The following is a 16,801-nucleotide window of genomic DNA, read 5'->3' on the forward strand; positions in this document are numbered from 1 at the left end:
TTCCATCCCTGTCCCCCAATGGCAGTCCGCCTCTGCCCTCATCTTCAGCTCTGCTGTCTAAGGTTGATGGGAGAGCTGTGGTCCAGCAATGTCTGAAGGGCCACAAATTGCCCAGCCTGGCCTTAGAGGTCACTCCACCATTTGGAACTGAGCTGGGGAGGGAGGGTGTCAGAAATGAACTCACCCAGTTCACAAAAATGGCAAGCTGTCCGAGCTTGACCCAAATCCGCCTGTATTTTAGACATGGCTTCATAATGATCTCTGTGGCATCAATGCTTTTCACCACAATAGCTGTTCCTGCTCCAGTCCCTTTCCCACTTGCTGTGGCAAGGAGCTGGCAGCTGGGAGGAATGATATGGAGGCCCTGCAGCCTCATCCAGGCCTCATCCTAGCATTGTGGGTTTCTTCTAAGCATTTTCAGGCTGCCAAAGCCTCCCAGCTGAATGGACTGAACTCCCTTTCTCAAGCTCCCTGGCAGCAACCAAATGCTTCTGAGCATGCTGAAAAGAAACCAGCAGGGTAGACAACTTGTGACCCTCCAGATGCTTTGGTCATAACTCCCATCAGCCCTAGCCACTCATAGCCCATGGTAAGGCATTATAGGAGTTGTAGGCCCAAACTTTTGGAGTTTTGCTCATCCCTGCCATAGGCCTTCAGGGTGAGGCTAGAAGCTTCTGCAAGCCCTCCACACCCCCTCAGAATTCGCTGTTCCCTCTGAGCTTAGCTGCAATCCCCACAGTAACTGGGGGGTGGGGGAGAGTTAATTTTCCCAGCAGCAATATATTGTTCCCTCTTGTCACACAAAGTATTTGGGGGCAGCTTGGTCTTCGACGGGCAATTAAGACCCATGGGCTTTATCAAAGACCTGCTCCTAGTGGAGATGAAAACTGCTAGAACCAGGTTGTTGACAGGGATCAATGCAGCTGCTTGAATTGTTGGACTTCCTCTGAGGGAGCGGCTATGGGGACCATCATGAGGAGAGCCACTGCACCACTGGGGTTTCCCATAACAAAGAAAAAAAAATCTTTTGCATAATTTATTCAGCTTTTCCTAGCCAGGTGGTAATATCTGCATGGCACTGAAGCACTAGGGTAGCCAGATGCAAAAGAAGGCTGGGCTTCTACACCTTTAATAGTTTTGTAGTAGAGGGAATTTCAGCAGGGAATTGCATGACAATTCCCTCTTCTGCTGGAATTCCCTCTTCTACACAACTATTAAAGGTGTAGCAGGAGCCCTGTCCTCTTTTGCATCTGGCCACCCTACAAAGCTCTGTCTTTAAGAGCCATGCTCACATGCCTTCCCTTAGCTTCTGAGAATCACAGCCTTAAGGAATAGGGTCTTGCTTTTTCAAAATTAAAACCTGTGATTCTCAGAATGTTGACTTCTGTGCCCACCTCTGTGACTTTGTGGTACAATTACAAAAGACACACCCACAACCCTGCCTATGGATGTTCGCTTTCCAAGGAAAGCTTGATCTGATTCTAGGAAGATCAAACAGAGGATTCCAGCTGTCTTCCTGTTCCCTCAGGGTAGGTTCAGATGCCTATAGTGGTGGTAATACAGCTTCTGTGGTCTTAAATATTTGCAGCTCTATGCAAAATGTGTTTTGATGTCTACTGAGATCTTTTTTATCATTGCCTGTGCTAAACACACATCTTAAAACTCAAATAAAGCTTTCAAAATTGTGCTTACCTAGGACTCCAAATATTGATTTAATTTTTCCTATAATGCAATTAGAAAAACAAACCAAGGTACTACCAAAAAAAAATCTGCAACACACAAGCCCATTGTTTCAGCATCAGTTCCTCCTCAGAGAGAATGTACTGAGAAAAAAATGAGTGATGGGGTTCAGCACCGTGTGATGCATAACAATGGCAGTTAGTTGCCTGTAGGACACTATCTTTAAAAGGCCGTGTGCAATTGCTGTTGGGCACAAGTCAGTGATGGAGAAGGCTCATATTCAGGACTGGATTAAGCAGTAAATAGGGAACCTCCTGAAATTATCCACCTCAAAATTTCTCCCTGGATTTTGAAGAACCCCTAAATACATGGTCTTGTCTCCAAAATGGAACCAATGTGTTAGGAATTCTCCATGGTTCTGTTTTTGATTTCCAAATTCTTTTCACAGAACCGTGCTTGTTCAGTGTGCTGCAGACAGTGGAAGGAGAGCTCAGTGCAAGGACTTTTTGGATTGCCAGCATGCCAGAGGTACTGACAAACCCTCCTCCTTGGGCAGGCAAGAAAAAGATGCTAACAGAGCTTTCAAGTTTTCAAGTTGCTTGTGACAGATTAGCACAGAATGAGGAAAATAATCAGTCAGAGGCTGGATATTTTTTTTCCTTTCTTTTGCTGGAGATCCTGCTTCATGCTAGTGGTTTAAATAGCAGCATTTATTTGCAAGATGGTTTGCATTTCTAATTTAAAGCTAAAGATTGCATTTCAGCTGGCTGAAGAATTTTGGTTAAAGCTCAATTGCTTTATCTATGAACCTATGCAGTCGGAAGTAAGAACCACTGAGTTCAATGGAGCTTACTCTGAGGTCGCTATATGTAGATTTTTTTTAAAAAAAGATCTTTGCCTGCCTGCAGAAGGACAGAAAAGTGGGAACCAACCTATTCTGCTGCACTTCTGTTTTGGTGTTGCTTTTATTGAGCATTATTTTTATTTATTGTAAGCCACATGAATGTATTTTATGCCAAAAGGTAGGATATAAACCATAGCAAACCTAGGCTGCAATCCTATACACACTTACCTGGCAGTAAGCCCCATGCAAATCACTCGGGCATATTTCTGAGTAGACATGCATAGGATTACACTGCAAAACTCCAAGCAGTGAGGCTAGGACAGCATTCTGGATGGACAACCATTGATCATGCTGGCTATACGAAATTTCCAGATTCAGAACATTTGTTGCTGGGATGCAATAGCAGAGAGGACAGTGGCCTTCACACCCTGGTTGTCATCTTTCTGGAAGCATCTGGTTGGCCACTGACTGGACTGGCCTTCCCCAACCTTGTGCCTTCCAAATGTGCTGGGCTACAACTCCCATCATCTCCAGCTAGCATGCTAGCTGGCATTATGGAGGTTGTAGTCCAAAACATCTGGAGGGCACCCAGTTGGGGATGACTGGTCTGGATCGATCCTTGATCTGATTCAGTAGGGCCTCTCTCACCTATTTCTTATGACTCCCAGGAGACAGACAAAATATAAAACTAGTTTGTGAGAGACTTATTCTATTAAGATGCCTTGTTCTTTATTAGCATCAGGACAAGAAAGCTGTGTTTTTAAATAAATATTAAAAAGGACAAATCAATAAACTCTATGGAGAAAACACTTTAGTGTAGTGCTTTTTAAGTATTTGCACTACAGATTTCAAGAATAGTGAATTGTAGACTTGAAACTTCAAAGTTGCCTCCAGCAACACCAGACAGCCACTCAACAAGATCAGCCTCGGATGGCCTTCTCGCTGTCCCATCAGCCAGGACAGCTAGGCTGGTGAGGACAAGGGAGAGGGCCTTCCCTGTGGTGGCCCCCACTCTGTGGAACTCCCTCCCTAGGGAACTCCACCATGCCCCCTCTTTGATGAGCTTCCGCCACGCATTGAAAATGTGGTTGTTCAGGCAGCCATTTGGGGTGGGTTTTAGAAATACAGTGTTTTAATGTGTAATTTTACTGTTTTAAATTGTTTGTACTGTTGTACATTGCCCAGAGTGGCCAGGTGACCAGATGGGCGATTAAGAAATTAAATAACTATAAATATAAATATAAATATAAATATAAATATAAATAAAAAACCTCTTGCTCACCTCTGCTGTAGGCTGTTTCTTTAAACACTCTCATAGTGCCCATTGCTATGTTATTCTGATGTGTTACTCTAGCAGTACTATGCATTCCTTTGTAGGAATATTCCTTCTGAGAGCACTAGCTGTCAACTGGCAGCAGCTTTTCATGGTCCCTGGGTGCAAAGATATTCAGCACTATGACTGGGTTTAAACCTGCCTGTGCAGCAATACCTGCCAACTTAAAGAGAAGAAACAAAATCAGCGCCAGACCCAATTTCCTTAATGAGCTCTTTTGCAAAGAGAGCTGGCATATATATCTTACTGGAGCTCTCATGGTTCTCTGAGCACTGCACCTGTTTGCTAGACACACACACACAACCCTCAGATCTACCAAGATAGCTCATTATTAGTTTAAGAAGTATAGTAACCAAACCCCAGATGTTTCAGGTCTAACTATCATTTTGCAAATAAGTTTATAACTGATGAGAGAAAATCAACTCTAACCCAATACTATGAGCTGGACATAACTGCAAAACATTGGTACCATTTTTGTGTGTTTCCCAGGTGCCATCTGATTGATGGTAGTGGTTGGGGCACCAAAGAAGCAGAGCTCACCTCAGCTAGCAAATATTATTCCTATTGAGAACCACAAACCTCTCCTCATTGCTGGGCTCTGCACCTATTGATTGGACTCTTATGCTCATCTTTAAGTGAGCCCAAGTCAGAAGACATAATATATTAATGGATTCCGGTTTCTAAAGCACCCTTACATACTCAAAGTGTGCAACATGTACTGTGTACTGGAGGAAAAACTCCTCAAATGAAAAGATCTTCTAGTGCTTTCATGTTCAAGCATAGGCTTCAATACATCTCCTGGCTTATGAGCCTCATCTCCACCTCTCCAGGAAAGAGAAATTGTCATATGTGACTGAAAGACTCAAGATGGATTCTTTCATGCCATGTTTTCCAAAGAAACTTTCCTTGAGCTTCCATGATACAATTTTTGTGTGTGCACAATTACTCAGAACAATCCACTGGTGGGGAGTTTAATTATACAAATCTTCAGTAGGTAGCCTCAAACCAAACTATTAAAAAAAGGGGTGGCTGTGAGAAGTAAAACTGGTGCCAGGAGTATCTGCTTTTCAAACCAAGCCCTCTAAAATAAAGCTGAATCAAATGGTCTCTCTACTCCAGGCATACCGGTTTAACTGTCATTTTCTCTCCCCAAGGAACCATGGAAGCTGTAGTTCTGGGTGGAAAGGCAGAATTCTCAACATCCCACCAAACTACAGCTCCCAGGATTCTTTGCAGGGAAGACTTGACAGTTCAAAGTGGTATAAAAATGATAAACAACTATAAATAGCATCTTACTTGGCTAGTCACAGTCCATAACTCACCTTTCCCTTAAATCAGCAAATTATGTCAGACAGACACATGGTTAAAATAGAAGTGTGACTTATACTTCTATTTCTCTGAAGGCATAATAATGATGGAGTCCTCTGATGAGTTACAAAGCCTCTTCCAGGAACATCCATTAAGAGCCAACGCCACTGATGTAGCCATTTTGATGCCCAGTCGAAGTGGGCCATGCACCACAAAAAATTGCAAAAGAGAATTAATTGGCTATTGAAAAAAAACATGGAAGGGATGGTCAACAGTTTATCTGATATACTGTGTGTATATATATATATATATATATATTCATTCTTGAAATGAAAAGGATTATAAGAGAGGGAGTTTACATCAGTATATAACACTAGAGTAGCTTTACGCTAATAATCTGTCTGTTCCAGTAGGGCACCACCACTCCCAGCTGGGCCCAGATCCTCTTAAGGTGTAAAATAAAACGTTAAAACCAGCTCGGAGCATATTATGCTTTCTTTGTCCCTTCTAGTTTCTGGCAATGTAACATTAATTTATTTATTTAATGCATTTCTCAGCTGCCTGCAAGATGACAGTCTTCCCATGGTGGCTTAGGAACAGCAAGAAGTATAACCTTGGACATCTAGTTAACCCATTAATATTTTTTTGTTCCATGAGGATAAATCCCACTCTAATCTAGTATTATGAGTGTGACATAATTGCATCTAATATCTAGTGTTTTATACCAGGAATAAGAGAGAGAGAGAGAAATTATCTTGAGTAAGTTAGAAAAGAAGGAACCAATCAATTTGCAAATGTAACTTAAACCGGTCCAAGCCTACACAAATACATTTTGTATTTAAAAAACAACTCATTTGAAACATCATGTGTGTGGAACTTCTTGTTGCAAAAGGTATCACTCTCCAGTTGCACAGACCTTGTGAATTAATGTGTAAAGTCCTCTGGGACATTGTCTACATACATATGGTTAGCAAACGTATTAACTTGTCTGCATCCCTGTATATTAGCCATGCCTATTAAGGTAATGTGACTATGTCAGCAACCCTTGTTCATTCTTGTGCATTCATCTTTTAGGACAGGAAAAAAAACACACACACAATGCAGCTTCATTTTCAAAAACCAGAAATTCTAGGATATGCTGATAAAAAAAAGAAGGGCAAGTGAGATCAAAGATCACTTTAATTGAGAAAATGCAGGTCCATTTTGATCAGAAAATTAGACTATTTATAGAACATATTAAAATTATTGATGTCAGTGAACATAGTAAGTAGCTTCGGTTCATGAGTGGGCATATACATTCACATGAATCACAGACTAAACATTCCCTTTATCAGTAGGTAGAACAAACTGTATCAAATGAAGCAGGAAGATCACCCTTTTTTTGGCTCAAGCATGAAATCATAGATGAACTTCACAAAGATTTCAGACTATTTTATAGTGCAAAAATTAGCATCCCTGTTAAATCTGGAGTTAGAGTTGGGGAGGTTAGACTAGGTCACAATCCATACCCTGTATGAAACTAGGGGGTGCTGTGCAAAATGGGCATTCCATCACCTCCCTATAAATTCTTATTCTGGAAAGGACCTGAAGGTAGGGATGATGGAGATAATAAAGACCGACTAAAATGAGCTCAGCTTTCTAAGAATCCAGCCTGTGGAATCTGCTGCAGAGTGACCCCACCCACCCCCAGGCTTCACAGTGTCCGTGGACTTTCAGCTGTTTTTTTAACTTTCCCAAAATTTACACATATGCAAGTTTCTGCTGAGTAAAATTGAATGGAATGGGGAACAATACACTAAATGTTATGTACTAAGGTAAATTATGTAAATTGTTATGCAACTTCTTACAGAATTATTTGTGTTTTTTTCCACATGATGAAAAAAAATTGCATCCGTTTGTGAGTGGATGGCAGAACAAAAGGTGCCTGACAATCCACGAAATACAGATGGAGCAGAGTTTACACAGTCCATACATTCCTACCTGAAGGGTCATCTACTCCAACCCACCCACCCACTTCTATTGTGGCAATACTTGCCTTATTTAACCCATCCAGGCTGAATATGATTCCAGAGTGCAAGTTTTCATCAGTACCATAGCTCAGCTGATGTGACAGTCAGGGAATAGTGAGTAGAAACACTTAACATCTGTGCATATTACTGCATGTTAAATTTATCTCACTATACCTCCTTCTAGGTTCTCCATCTTTGTGGCACCCTTTTAAGTATTTGGAAACTGACCTCCAAACACACACCCCACCCTTTTCATTATATATGTGTGTATGTATGTGTGTGTGTGTGTGTGTGTGTGTGTGTGTATATATATATATATATATATATATATATATTGCGGGGCCAGGCTCAAGGTGACAAGGTTGATGGGTTTTGGCCACACCTGAGAGACAGGCACATGGACTGTAAACACATACTCTTGGAAGCAAAGCTTGTAATAGAATATTCTTCCAAGTTAGTCTGCTTGTGCTTTAAGCCAAGGGAACATAAAATCAATTTTCAAAATGGATTTTCGCAGGACTTTTATTAATTCTGTTCATGCCACTCCTGGCACTGGCCAAGTCTGCTGATTTCATGTAGGTCATGACTACATTAAAGGGGCATGGAGTAAGTAAGTAGTAAAGGAAACTATGTGCAGTAGGAAGGGCTCAGAAATATTAGGACAAGAAATATAAGAAAAGGGTCAAAATGAACATTTGGGCAACATTAATCCAAAGCATGTTTATTCAGGGGAGGCCCCAGTGAGTTCAATGGGAATTACTCCTTATTAAGTGACTTGCAGATTGGAGCCTATATTAATTGCTCTCTTTTTTCTATCTCTCTAAAAAATAGTTTTTAATCTCCTTTCATTATTTAGGTTCCCTAGACTTTGAGCCCCATATGTGTGCTGGGGGGGGGGTGTTGTAATACACTGTGGGTCCAACTGTCGTAACTCAGTCCACTGTGAGGATGGGATGCCAATCTTTTCAGACTAATACATCAATTTAAAATACTACACTCTAGAAACTACTTACTCCAGACCAATGTTGAGGTAGGCACATCGCAGGGCCGGCCCTGCCATGTGGCAGTGTGAAGTGGCCTGCTTCAGTGGCACTGTGAGGACTGCGCGTGATGGAGATAGGAACTGGAGTCTGAATGGTTCAGCAAGATGTTTTCAAGTGTGGACTCTAGCAGGGAAAGGAAGGACCATTTTGACTGGGAAGGAAGACCTGCTGCATTCAGTGGGGTTTACTCCCTAGTAAGTGTGTTTAGGATTGCAGCCTGAAACAAATATCAGCCAAGATGTGTTTTATATCTGAATTTTAGCCTTTGTTGAATAGTCCAACAAGGCACCAACTCAATTTAAAAGACTACACTCTAGAAACTACTTACTCCGGAGCAACGTTGAGGTAGGCACATCGCAGGGCCAGCCCTGCCATGTGGCAGTGTGAAGTGGCCTGCTTCAGTGGCACTGTGAGGACTGGGGACAATGGAGATAGGAACTGGGGTCTGAATGGTTCAGCAAGATGTTTTCAAGTGTGGACTCTAGCAGGGAAAGGAAGGACCATTTGGGCTCCACTCAGGCCCAACCCTTTTTGTTTCCTGAGGCAAAGGACAAGATGACACCCCTCCTGTTTCTTGTGCAAAAGCTGAATGGGCTGGCCACTGGATTTTTCTTCAGCATTGGCAATGGGACAGTGTCTTCCATCACACAGGCCCCATGGCACACACAGCTCTGTCCTCCAACACCTTGTAACTGCCCCCTGGCATTGGCTGCCTGAAGCGACAGCTTCACTTTGCCTAATGGTAGGACCAGCCCTGGTTCCACTTCAGGCAGCACAAGGGCTTGGCCTGGTGCTGTCCGTCACAGGGACTTCAGTTGGACTTTAATGGCATCATTCAGGCATAAGTACTTCCTCCATCAGAACCTGTACTTCTAGTCCTTATCATGTGGGTCTTTGGATCAGCCTTCAAAGTAAACATAGCATTCCTGCATTGCATTGTAAACGTGTGCAAGATTCCCTTCATCCTAAACATCAGTTTGCTGGTACAGTGTGTCAACTGTTTGATCAGTGTCCTTACTGCAAAAACACCCTTGAAGTGTATCACTTCAAGGGGGTTTTTTTGCAAGTAAGTTCACTGACTGGGCAGTTGACATGCTGTACCAGCAGAGTACACTCTTCTCTTTACTAATGGATATAGTCTCCATATAGTAAAAATGTTATGTGTGAAGCAACTCTTAGCTGTCAAACTGTTACATGCAGAGTTTGTCCTTGTAATTGTTCTTAGGCACATAGACTCCTAAATATGGATTGGATCCACATAAGCCCTTTCTGGACAGAAGGGCTCCTTCTATCCATGGGAGGCTTTTGACCCCACAGGAGAATTATGCTGGTGGAAGGTGAGAGGCAATGTTTGCCTCCTCCCAAATTGGCTATGGTGGGTTGGGGGAACCCTCCAGAACAGTGGCAAAGGTGGTGCTGGGGGCTGAAGAAGGAAGGGGGAAGTGGGGGTGTTCTGAATGCAACTCTGGTTGGGGGCTGCTCCCCCTAGTTGAATAAAAGCTGGATCCAACCCATTATATAGAAGTACACCCTATATGATTTCAATGTACTTCAATGTATTTCTATGTAAATATGTTCAGAAACATGGATGGCCTTAACTTGGTGTTATATTCCATTCATTTTAATAAAACTTAGGAGCTCTCTGATGTTACATTTTGAGCTGTTTTTGGAAAAGACTTGCAGCTTACTCTTCTGAATTTTGACTGGGAAGGAAGACCTGCTGAGTTCAGTGGGGTTTACTCCCTAGTAAGTGTGTTGCAGCCTGAAACATATATCAGCCAAGAAGTGTTTTATATCTGAATTTTAGCCTTTGTTGAATATTCCAACAAGGAACCAACTCAAAAATAGCTTGAAATTGTGTCAAGATTTAATAGATGGAGAGTAGTGTTGCTGTGGGAGCGTATCAATATTGCTGCTTCTTTAAAGAGAGAGAGAGATGTTCTGTGCTGGAAAATGGGAGTCCTTAGCTTGAAAAGAAGTAAAAGAAAAGGGAAAGTTCTGAATGTGATAGATGTTGCTGAAGTGGGATAGGGTTACTTTGCAGGTGTTCGGTTTTGTTCTTTTAAAAGAGCTACACAAATATTCCCACACTCAGCATCTAAAGGTTAATTATTTATAAAAATTGAACTTTAAAAATATACTCAAGTGCCATTGTGACTGATGATGCCACAGACACTGTCCAGTATATGCCTCTAATACTCATGCTGCCACTTTCTACACAACAATCAAAATCTGAATAGATGCAATGTTGGGGGGATCACATTTCCCATCTATAAGATAGTACAATTTGAGAGCTGGGAAAATGTGATATCCTATAAGGAAGCATGTTTTGGGGGAAGGTATCTGGGTCCTTCACAATAAATAAGTCACATTTTTGTTGTGTTATAACCTAATCAGCTGGAGTTCCCCTTGAAAGATATTTGTGGAAAAAAAACTGTATGTTCAAAAGACAAAGGCAGCTGTATTGGCCATAAGAAAAACACATACATATCCATATCTGTTTTTCTAGGACAAACCCATGAACTAAACCAGCACAAATCTAGCCTCCCTGCTTCTGCTTCTTTTTTTAATGTATTGCTAAAGAATTCTGGCACAACATTTTTCATGCTTATTTTGCCTCTATAAGAAGTATTGCAAAAGCTTTCCTGTGGATGCAAGCATTATATGGAAAAGCATCTTACTTCCATGTATGTGTGCTTAGGGCTGTAACTTGCATCTCTAAAGTCCTGAGGCCCATAACTCTCATTGTTTGCAAGCAATGCAATGCAATGCATTTTCAAGCAATCTGCTCAAGAGAGGTTGTTGCCCATATGTTTTAGGCTGTCATTTTATTTGATTGTTTTAAGAACTGGACCATCAGTTATATGAAGCACACAAACCATCAGAAGATCCTTTGTGCAAGCTCCTTTGGTGAAATGCCTGGAGCTTGTTTTAGAGTACTTCCATGCTCCGGCAGGAATCCCATTCATATCAGTGGGGTAAATCCTGCCTATTCCCCTGCAAGGTAATGGTGATGAAAAAAAGGAAGGATTCAGTTTGAGCCAAGGGCTTTGTGGGAGGGGTTAAGAGATCTCTTCTTGCCTCAGCTAATAATTGCCCTTTTACACTATGGGCTCTTCCAGACAGTGGCTCCTAACACTACCAATCAAAAGGCATTGTGCAGTTATTCTGTCTTTTCCTCCTTTTTTTATACTAAGAAGAAGAGAGAGACAGAGAGAGAAAGCAGTGGGAAAACACAGGACAGTTACAAGTGGAAGATGATAATGTTGGGCTCCCTGTAAAATCCCATGAATGAGACAGGCCAATTGCACAATAAAGGCTACATGTGGAAGCACTGCTGGCTAGGAATGCTGGCTAGGAATGATGGAAGCCACATCTGGAGGGCAACAGCTTGGGGAATCCTTGGAAGGTGAGCTAGGGACACCTACCAATTTCTCCTAGGGATACTTAGAAGTGCTCTTTTAAAATTAATTGAAATTAAAAAGCAGTGTGATCACTTGCTGCAATTTGCAGGCCACAAGCCACATGGCCTGTGCCACAATAGGGCTTTGTTGTGGCTACTACAGGTTCTGGGGCTTCTGGGCTTCAGTCAGTAGCTGCATTGTACTTTCAACAATACAGCTATATCAGGGCCTTTAAAAAAAAAAAAAGTTCAGACACACATACAAACAAAGTTGGTGGCCACATTTTTGCAATAGAACATTTCGATATTTTATAATGGCATCATATTACACATTTGATTTCATTTATGGAATATCCACTTGAGCTATTTATTGTGATCTCTAGAACTAAGTTTTAACTTCCTCACTTGCAGGCTGCCCACACAGATCACACAATCAAAGTTTTCTGGGGTTAATGTGTCTACTCAGGAGTAAGTGATCAGAAACTTGCAGCCAGTTAGAGGCAAGTGCAGGGGACAGCACATTTGATCTATTTACAGAGTATTAAGAGACCAGAGTCTCAGAAGCTGGACCCACGGAATAAAAAGAAAAACTGAAATGAAGCTATATCTTTATCAGGACCAAAATGCTGTAAGCATTTGCTAATCATGTGTAATTTGCTAAGTTTACCTTCTCTGTTTTCACCATTCCAAGGACTGTGGGACTCCAGTGACGAAGATGTGGGGGGGGGGGTCTGTTTTCAAAGGAAACTGCTGGGCACAGTCCACCAGAAACTGCTTTGTTCCTGGAATGACTTTTTTGCAGCCTATCAAAGAAGCTTTATTTAAAAAAAAAAAAATCTGTTGAGGGCTGTCTGCATGCAGTATTCCATTACTTCTCTGTCCTAATTGGCTTTGTAAACATCAGGTTAACCATGCCCCATCCATTCTATTTGCCTCTTTATTCCTCCCTCAAGCCTGATGAAAAGTTCAGTGTAGCAGGGAAGCTTACTTCCAGCAATTTGAACTAATTGGTCGCCCAAGTAAAGCTACTGGCTCATTTTCTGCATCTTTCAGGGGACTATCAGAGATGCTTTCTGATCAAAGCTGCTGCAATCCCTCCTGCAGTTTGACCTGAGGCATGTTTACTCCGAAGTAAATCCCACCACCGAATTCAACAGCTCTTCCTCCCAAAAGCATGTCTAGGATCACAGGCTTCCTTCAATGGGACCCTTTGAATTCGGTGGGACTTCCTTCCAAGTAAATCTGCGTAGGATGGAGTTGCCCCACACTCTTTTTTTGAAACAAAAAAATGCTGGTTGTTCAAATCACGTTCTCTGCGCAACGATCCGAGCTTTGTGCCTCATGGGATTCCGGGATTGACCTGTGACACATAAGCGAGCGCACTCCACATTACGTGGGACGCGAACGGGTGAGTTAGCAAGGGCAGGGATGCTTCGGACGCTCACAGGACAACGGAGCCGGCTCTCTCCTCCACCCCACTGAAACGCACTTTTCGCAAAGCCACCGACCCATCTCTTCGACCCCTCTACTCGGCTCGGTTGCTTCGCTCCCTTTCAGAGTTCGTACTTACTCGGTCTGAATAAGAAGTAAAGTTTTCCGCTTCTTCTTTGTTTGTTTGTTTGTTTTTTAATCCAGGTCTGGGCGGTGGGAGGAGGAAAAACCAGACGAGATGACTTTTTTGTTTGTTTTAAATGCATAGGATGGTTTTATTGTGGTTTAAATTCAGGCAGATACCCTGTTGCTTTTTTGTTGTTGTGTTGCTGTTTTTTCAGGTCTGCAAGCCATCCTACCCCAAACCACCCCCCAAATCCTGTGTCACATCCCACACACTTCCGGATCTGATTGTTTATGCACAGTCGGAGTAAGGAGTAAACTCTGAGAAGGAGTCGAGGCCCGGAGCGACAACACAAAGAAACGGACAGTCGGGCTTCGCAATGACGTCCTACCTTCCCGAGCGGCTTCCTGGAGGAGTAGTTCGGGAAAGGGGCAGAGCATGACGGATGAACACGGACTACAGTCAGTCTCACACCGCCGGACAATAGATTTGACCCCTTGTGTCTGTGTTTGAGCCCAAAGCAGGGCCAAAAAAAGGAGCCTCCGTTCCAGTGCCCAAGGTGGCAAAGGGGGTCGAGATGGTGCCTCCCTTTCTCTCCTCCCCCCCAAATAAAGGAGCCATCAATGGCCCAGCCCTGCTGCATCCCGGGCCGCCTCGATGGGGCCAGCGGAGGAGGAGAGTCCGCAAAGCATCTATGGTGGGCAGAAGATGCGTGGAAAGGTCCGTGAAGCCAGAGGAGATCCAGAGCGGGGAGAGAATCAGAAACCCGCCGGGGCCCTCCGCTGCCCCCCACTCCCCGGTGCCCCCCCCCTTCTCTCCCCGCTCTCCGGAGAAGTGTCTGCTTCTGCCGCCGCCGCCGCCGTCGCCGGCGCTTCTCGTCCCCCAGCCGCTCACTGCGTGCAGAACTTGCACCGGACGATCTTCTTGAAAGCACTTTGGAAATCTTTGTTGAAGTAGGCATAGATGACGGGGTTGAGGAGCGAGTTGGAGTAGCCCAGCCAGTTAATGACGGCGCCCAGCCAGTCCGGCATGTAGCAGCCCGCGTCGCAGAAGGGCAGGACCAGCGCCACGATGAAGAAGGGCAGCCAGCAGAGGATGAAGGTGCCCATGATGATGCCCAGCGTCTTGACCGTCTTCCTCTCGCGCGCCAGGGCCGTCTTGCGCTTGGCCTCCACGCTCCGGGGCTCGTTCCGGCGCTCGCTGGCCGGCGTGGCGGGCGGCGGCTGCGGGGGCTGGTGGTCGGGCAGCGGCAGGTGGCCCTTGGCGGAGTGCGGCGCCGCCTCCAGGATCTCCAGGGCGCAGGGCGCCACCGGGCCGTCCTCGCCCAGCCGGACGGCGCCGTTGAGGCAGGCGCCGCCCGCCGCCTTGGGCTCCCCGGAGCCCCTCCAGCCCTTGGCCTGCGGCGGGGGGCCGCCGTTGCTCCGCTTGGCCGGGCGGGCGGGCGACGCGGAGAGGCGGGTGTCGGCCACCTTCTCCGGGCCCGCCGGCGGCTGCTGCTTCTTGTCGGCTTTCCGGACGGTCTTGCGGATGCGGAAGCGGGCCGCCTTGAAGATGCGCCCGTAGAGGACCAGCATGAGGACCAGCGGGATGTAGAAGGCGCCGAAGGTGGAGTAGACGGTGTAGCCGGGGTCCTTGCTGATGGTGCAGGCGTTGGGGTCGGAGCGGTCCTCGGGCGTCCGCCAGCCCAGCATGGGCGGGATCGAGATCAGGAAGCCGATCAGCCAGGTGAGGCTGATGAGGGCGGCGGCCCGCCGGGGCGTCCGCTTGTTGACGTAGTCGATGGGGTCGGTGATGGCCCAGTAGCGGTCCAGGGCGATGGCGCACAGGTGGAGGATGGACGAGGTGCAGCACAGCACGTCGAGCGAGATGAAGATGTCGCACGTCACCTGGCCCAGCGTCCACTTGCCCAGCACCTGGTACAGGGCGGCCATGGGCAGCACCAGCACCGACACCATCAGGTCCGTGACGGCCAGCGAGCCGATCAGGTAGTTGGCCACCGTCTGCAGCGAGCGCTCCAGCGCGATGGCCGCGATCACGCACGCGTTGCCCAGCACGGCGAAGAGGATCAGCGCGCCCAGCACCACCGACGTGCCCAGCTGGTAGCCCAGGCTGGCCGCGGGCGCGGGGCTGGCCTCCGGCTGGCTGCCGTTGGCCGCGGCTGCCGTCGTGCTGTTGGGCATCTCCATGGCGGGCGGCGGCGGCGGCGTGGGGCGAGCGGGAGAGACAGAGGAGCGGGAGAGGGAGGCGGCGGCGGCGGCGGCGGCACCTTCACTCCGGCGGCGGCGGCGGACGGCGCTCCCCAAGGGTCACCACCATGGCCCCCGACGGGATGGACCGGCTGCGGCGGGGGCGGGGGAGAGGGAAGGCGTCTGCTGGGATCACACTCGCCCCTCAGCGGGCGAAGGCGAGGCGGCGGCGGCTGCGCTCACGCCCGGCTCCTCCGGCCAGCGCCAGTGCCGCTCCCAGCGCGTCGGCGGCATCTCGTCCCCGGATGGGCATCGCCGGGAGCAGCGCCGAGCACTTTGGCCGCCGCGCCCGCCCCCCGCGCCCGCCCCCTCTGCGCAGCTCCCGAGCCTTGGCTCCGCCGACACCCACTTGCTGCTGGCTGCCTCGCTTCCCCTGCCTTCGCGATCTCTCTTTCTCGCTCTCCAGCTGCTGCCTGCCCCTCTCTTATCCTCCGCTCGCCATCCCCGTCACTCACTCGCCGAGCTTGGCTTCTTTCAGCCTCCCGTCGCGGTTTCTGTCCTCTCTTGATTTCTCCCTGCTGCTTTCTCTCTCTCCCCCTCTCCCCCTCACTTCTCTTTCTCAGCTTCGGTCTTTATTTATTTATTTATTTATTTGGCCTCCCTTCTCTCTCCTTCTCTGCTCCCCTCCCGCCCTCCTCCTCCGCGTTGTCCTTGCTTCTGCTGCTCCCCTTCTCTAGCACTCGCCGCCGTCTCTCTTCTGCAGCCGCTCCCCCCTCCCTTTTGTAGCGCTCGCTGGCTGCTCCCTGATCCTTCTCCCGCTGCCCTCCCTTTCTCTGCTCCGGTTCCCTCTCCCCGACCGCTCAGCTGTCTGCTTTGCTCCCCTTCTTTCAGCCTTTGGGTTTCCCACTCCACCTCTTCTTGCGGGGCGGGGGTTCCCCTCTCCTCCCTCCCCTTGCTCTCATTCTCACTTCTCCACCGCTAAGTAGTGCTGGTTTCTCTCACCTGCAGTGCTGTGTCCCGTCCACACGCACATGCACACACACCTTCTCCTCCTCCTTTGGAGTTGATTTCCTCCCCATTCCTTCCCCGGGCCCCTCCCCCGCTCTTCTCCTCTACCCACCCCCACCCCATATACACACCTTGTGCGTTATTAGTGGGCGTTTATCGCCAGATTGCATTAAGTTCTGCTGACTGTCCCTTTCGCCAATGGAACCTGAAGCAGCAGCCCTTTGGTGCTCCCAGTTCGATAGAAGCAAGGGAGGGGGAGGGGACGAACGACGGGCACCCGCGAGGAACAGTCTCGCTTTCATTCCCCCCTCCCTCCCCCCACCGCGTCTCAACCAGCCTTCAACGGAGACGGAATCCCCAACACGACGATCCGCCTCCCCCAACACGTCGCGCCTCCCCCGCCCCCCATCCCAAATCTCCACGCGGAGCCGC

General features: G+C 47.0%; 1 protein-coding gene across 1 annotated transcript; it reads right to left on the reverse strand.

The window, feature by feature from the left end:
- Positions 1-14,065: 14,065 nt before the first annotated feature.
- On the reverse strand, positions 14,066-15,695 carry HTR1A (5-hydroxytryptamine receptor 1A). The gene has a single exon (XM_084832065.1). It carries the CDS (start codon positions 15,359-15,361, stop codon positions 14,066-14,068), a length of 1,296 nt encoding a protein of 431 aa, XP_084688191.1. The 5' UTR covers positions 15,362-15,695.
- Between the last annotated feature and the right edge of the window lie 1,106 nt (positions 15,696-16,801).

The sequence above is a fragment of the Heloderma suspectum genome, chromosome 2 (assembly GCF_057233095.1).
Source record: "Heloderma suspectum isolate Gila_16-S chromosome 2, 16-S_ref, whole genome shotgun sequence".
NCBI lineage: Eukaryota > Metazoa > Chordata > Lepidosauria > Squamata > Helodermatidae > Heloderma > Heloderma suspectum.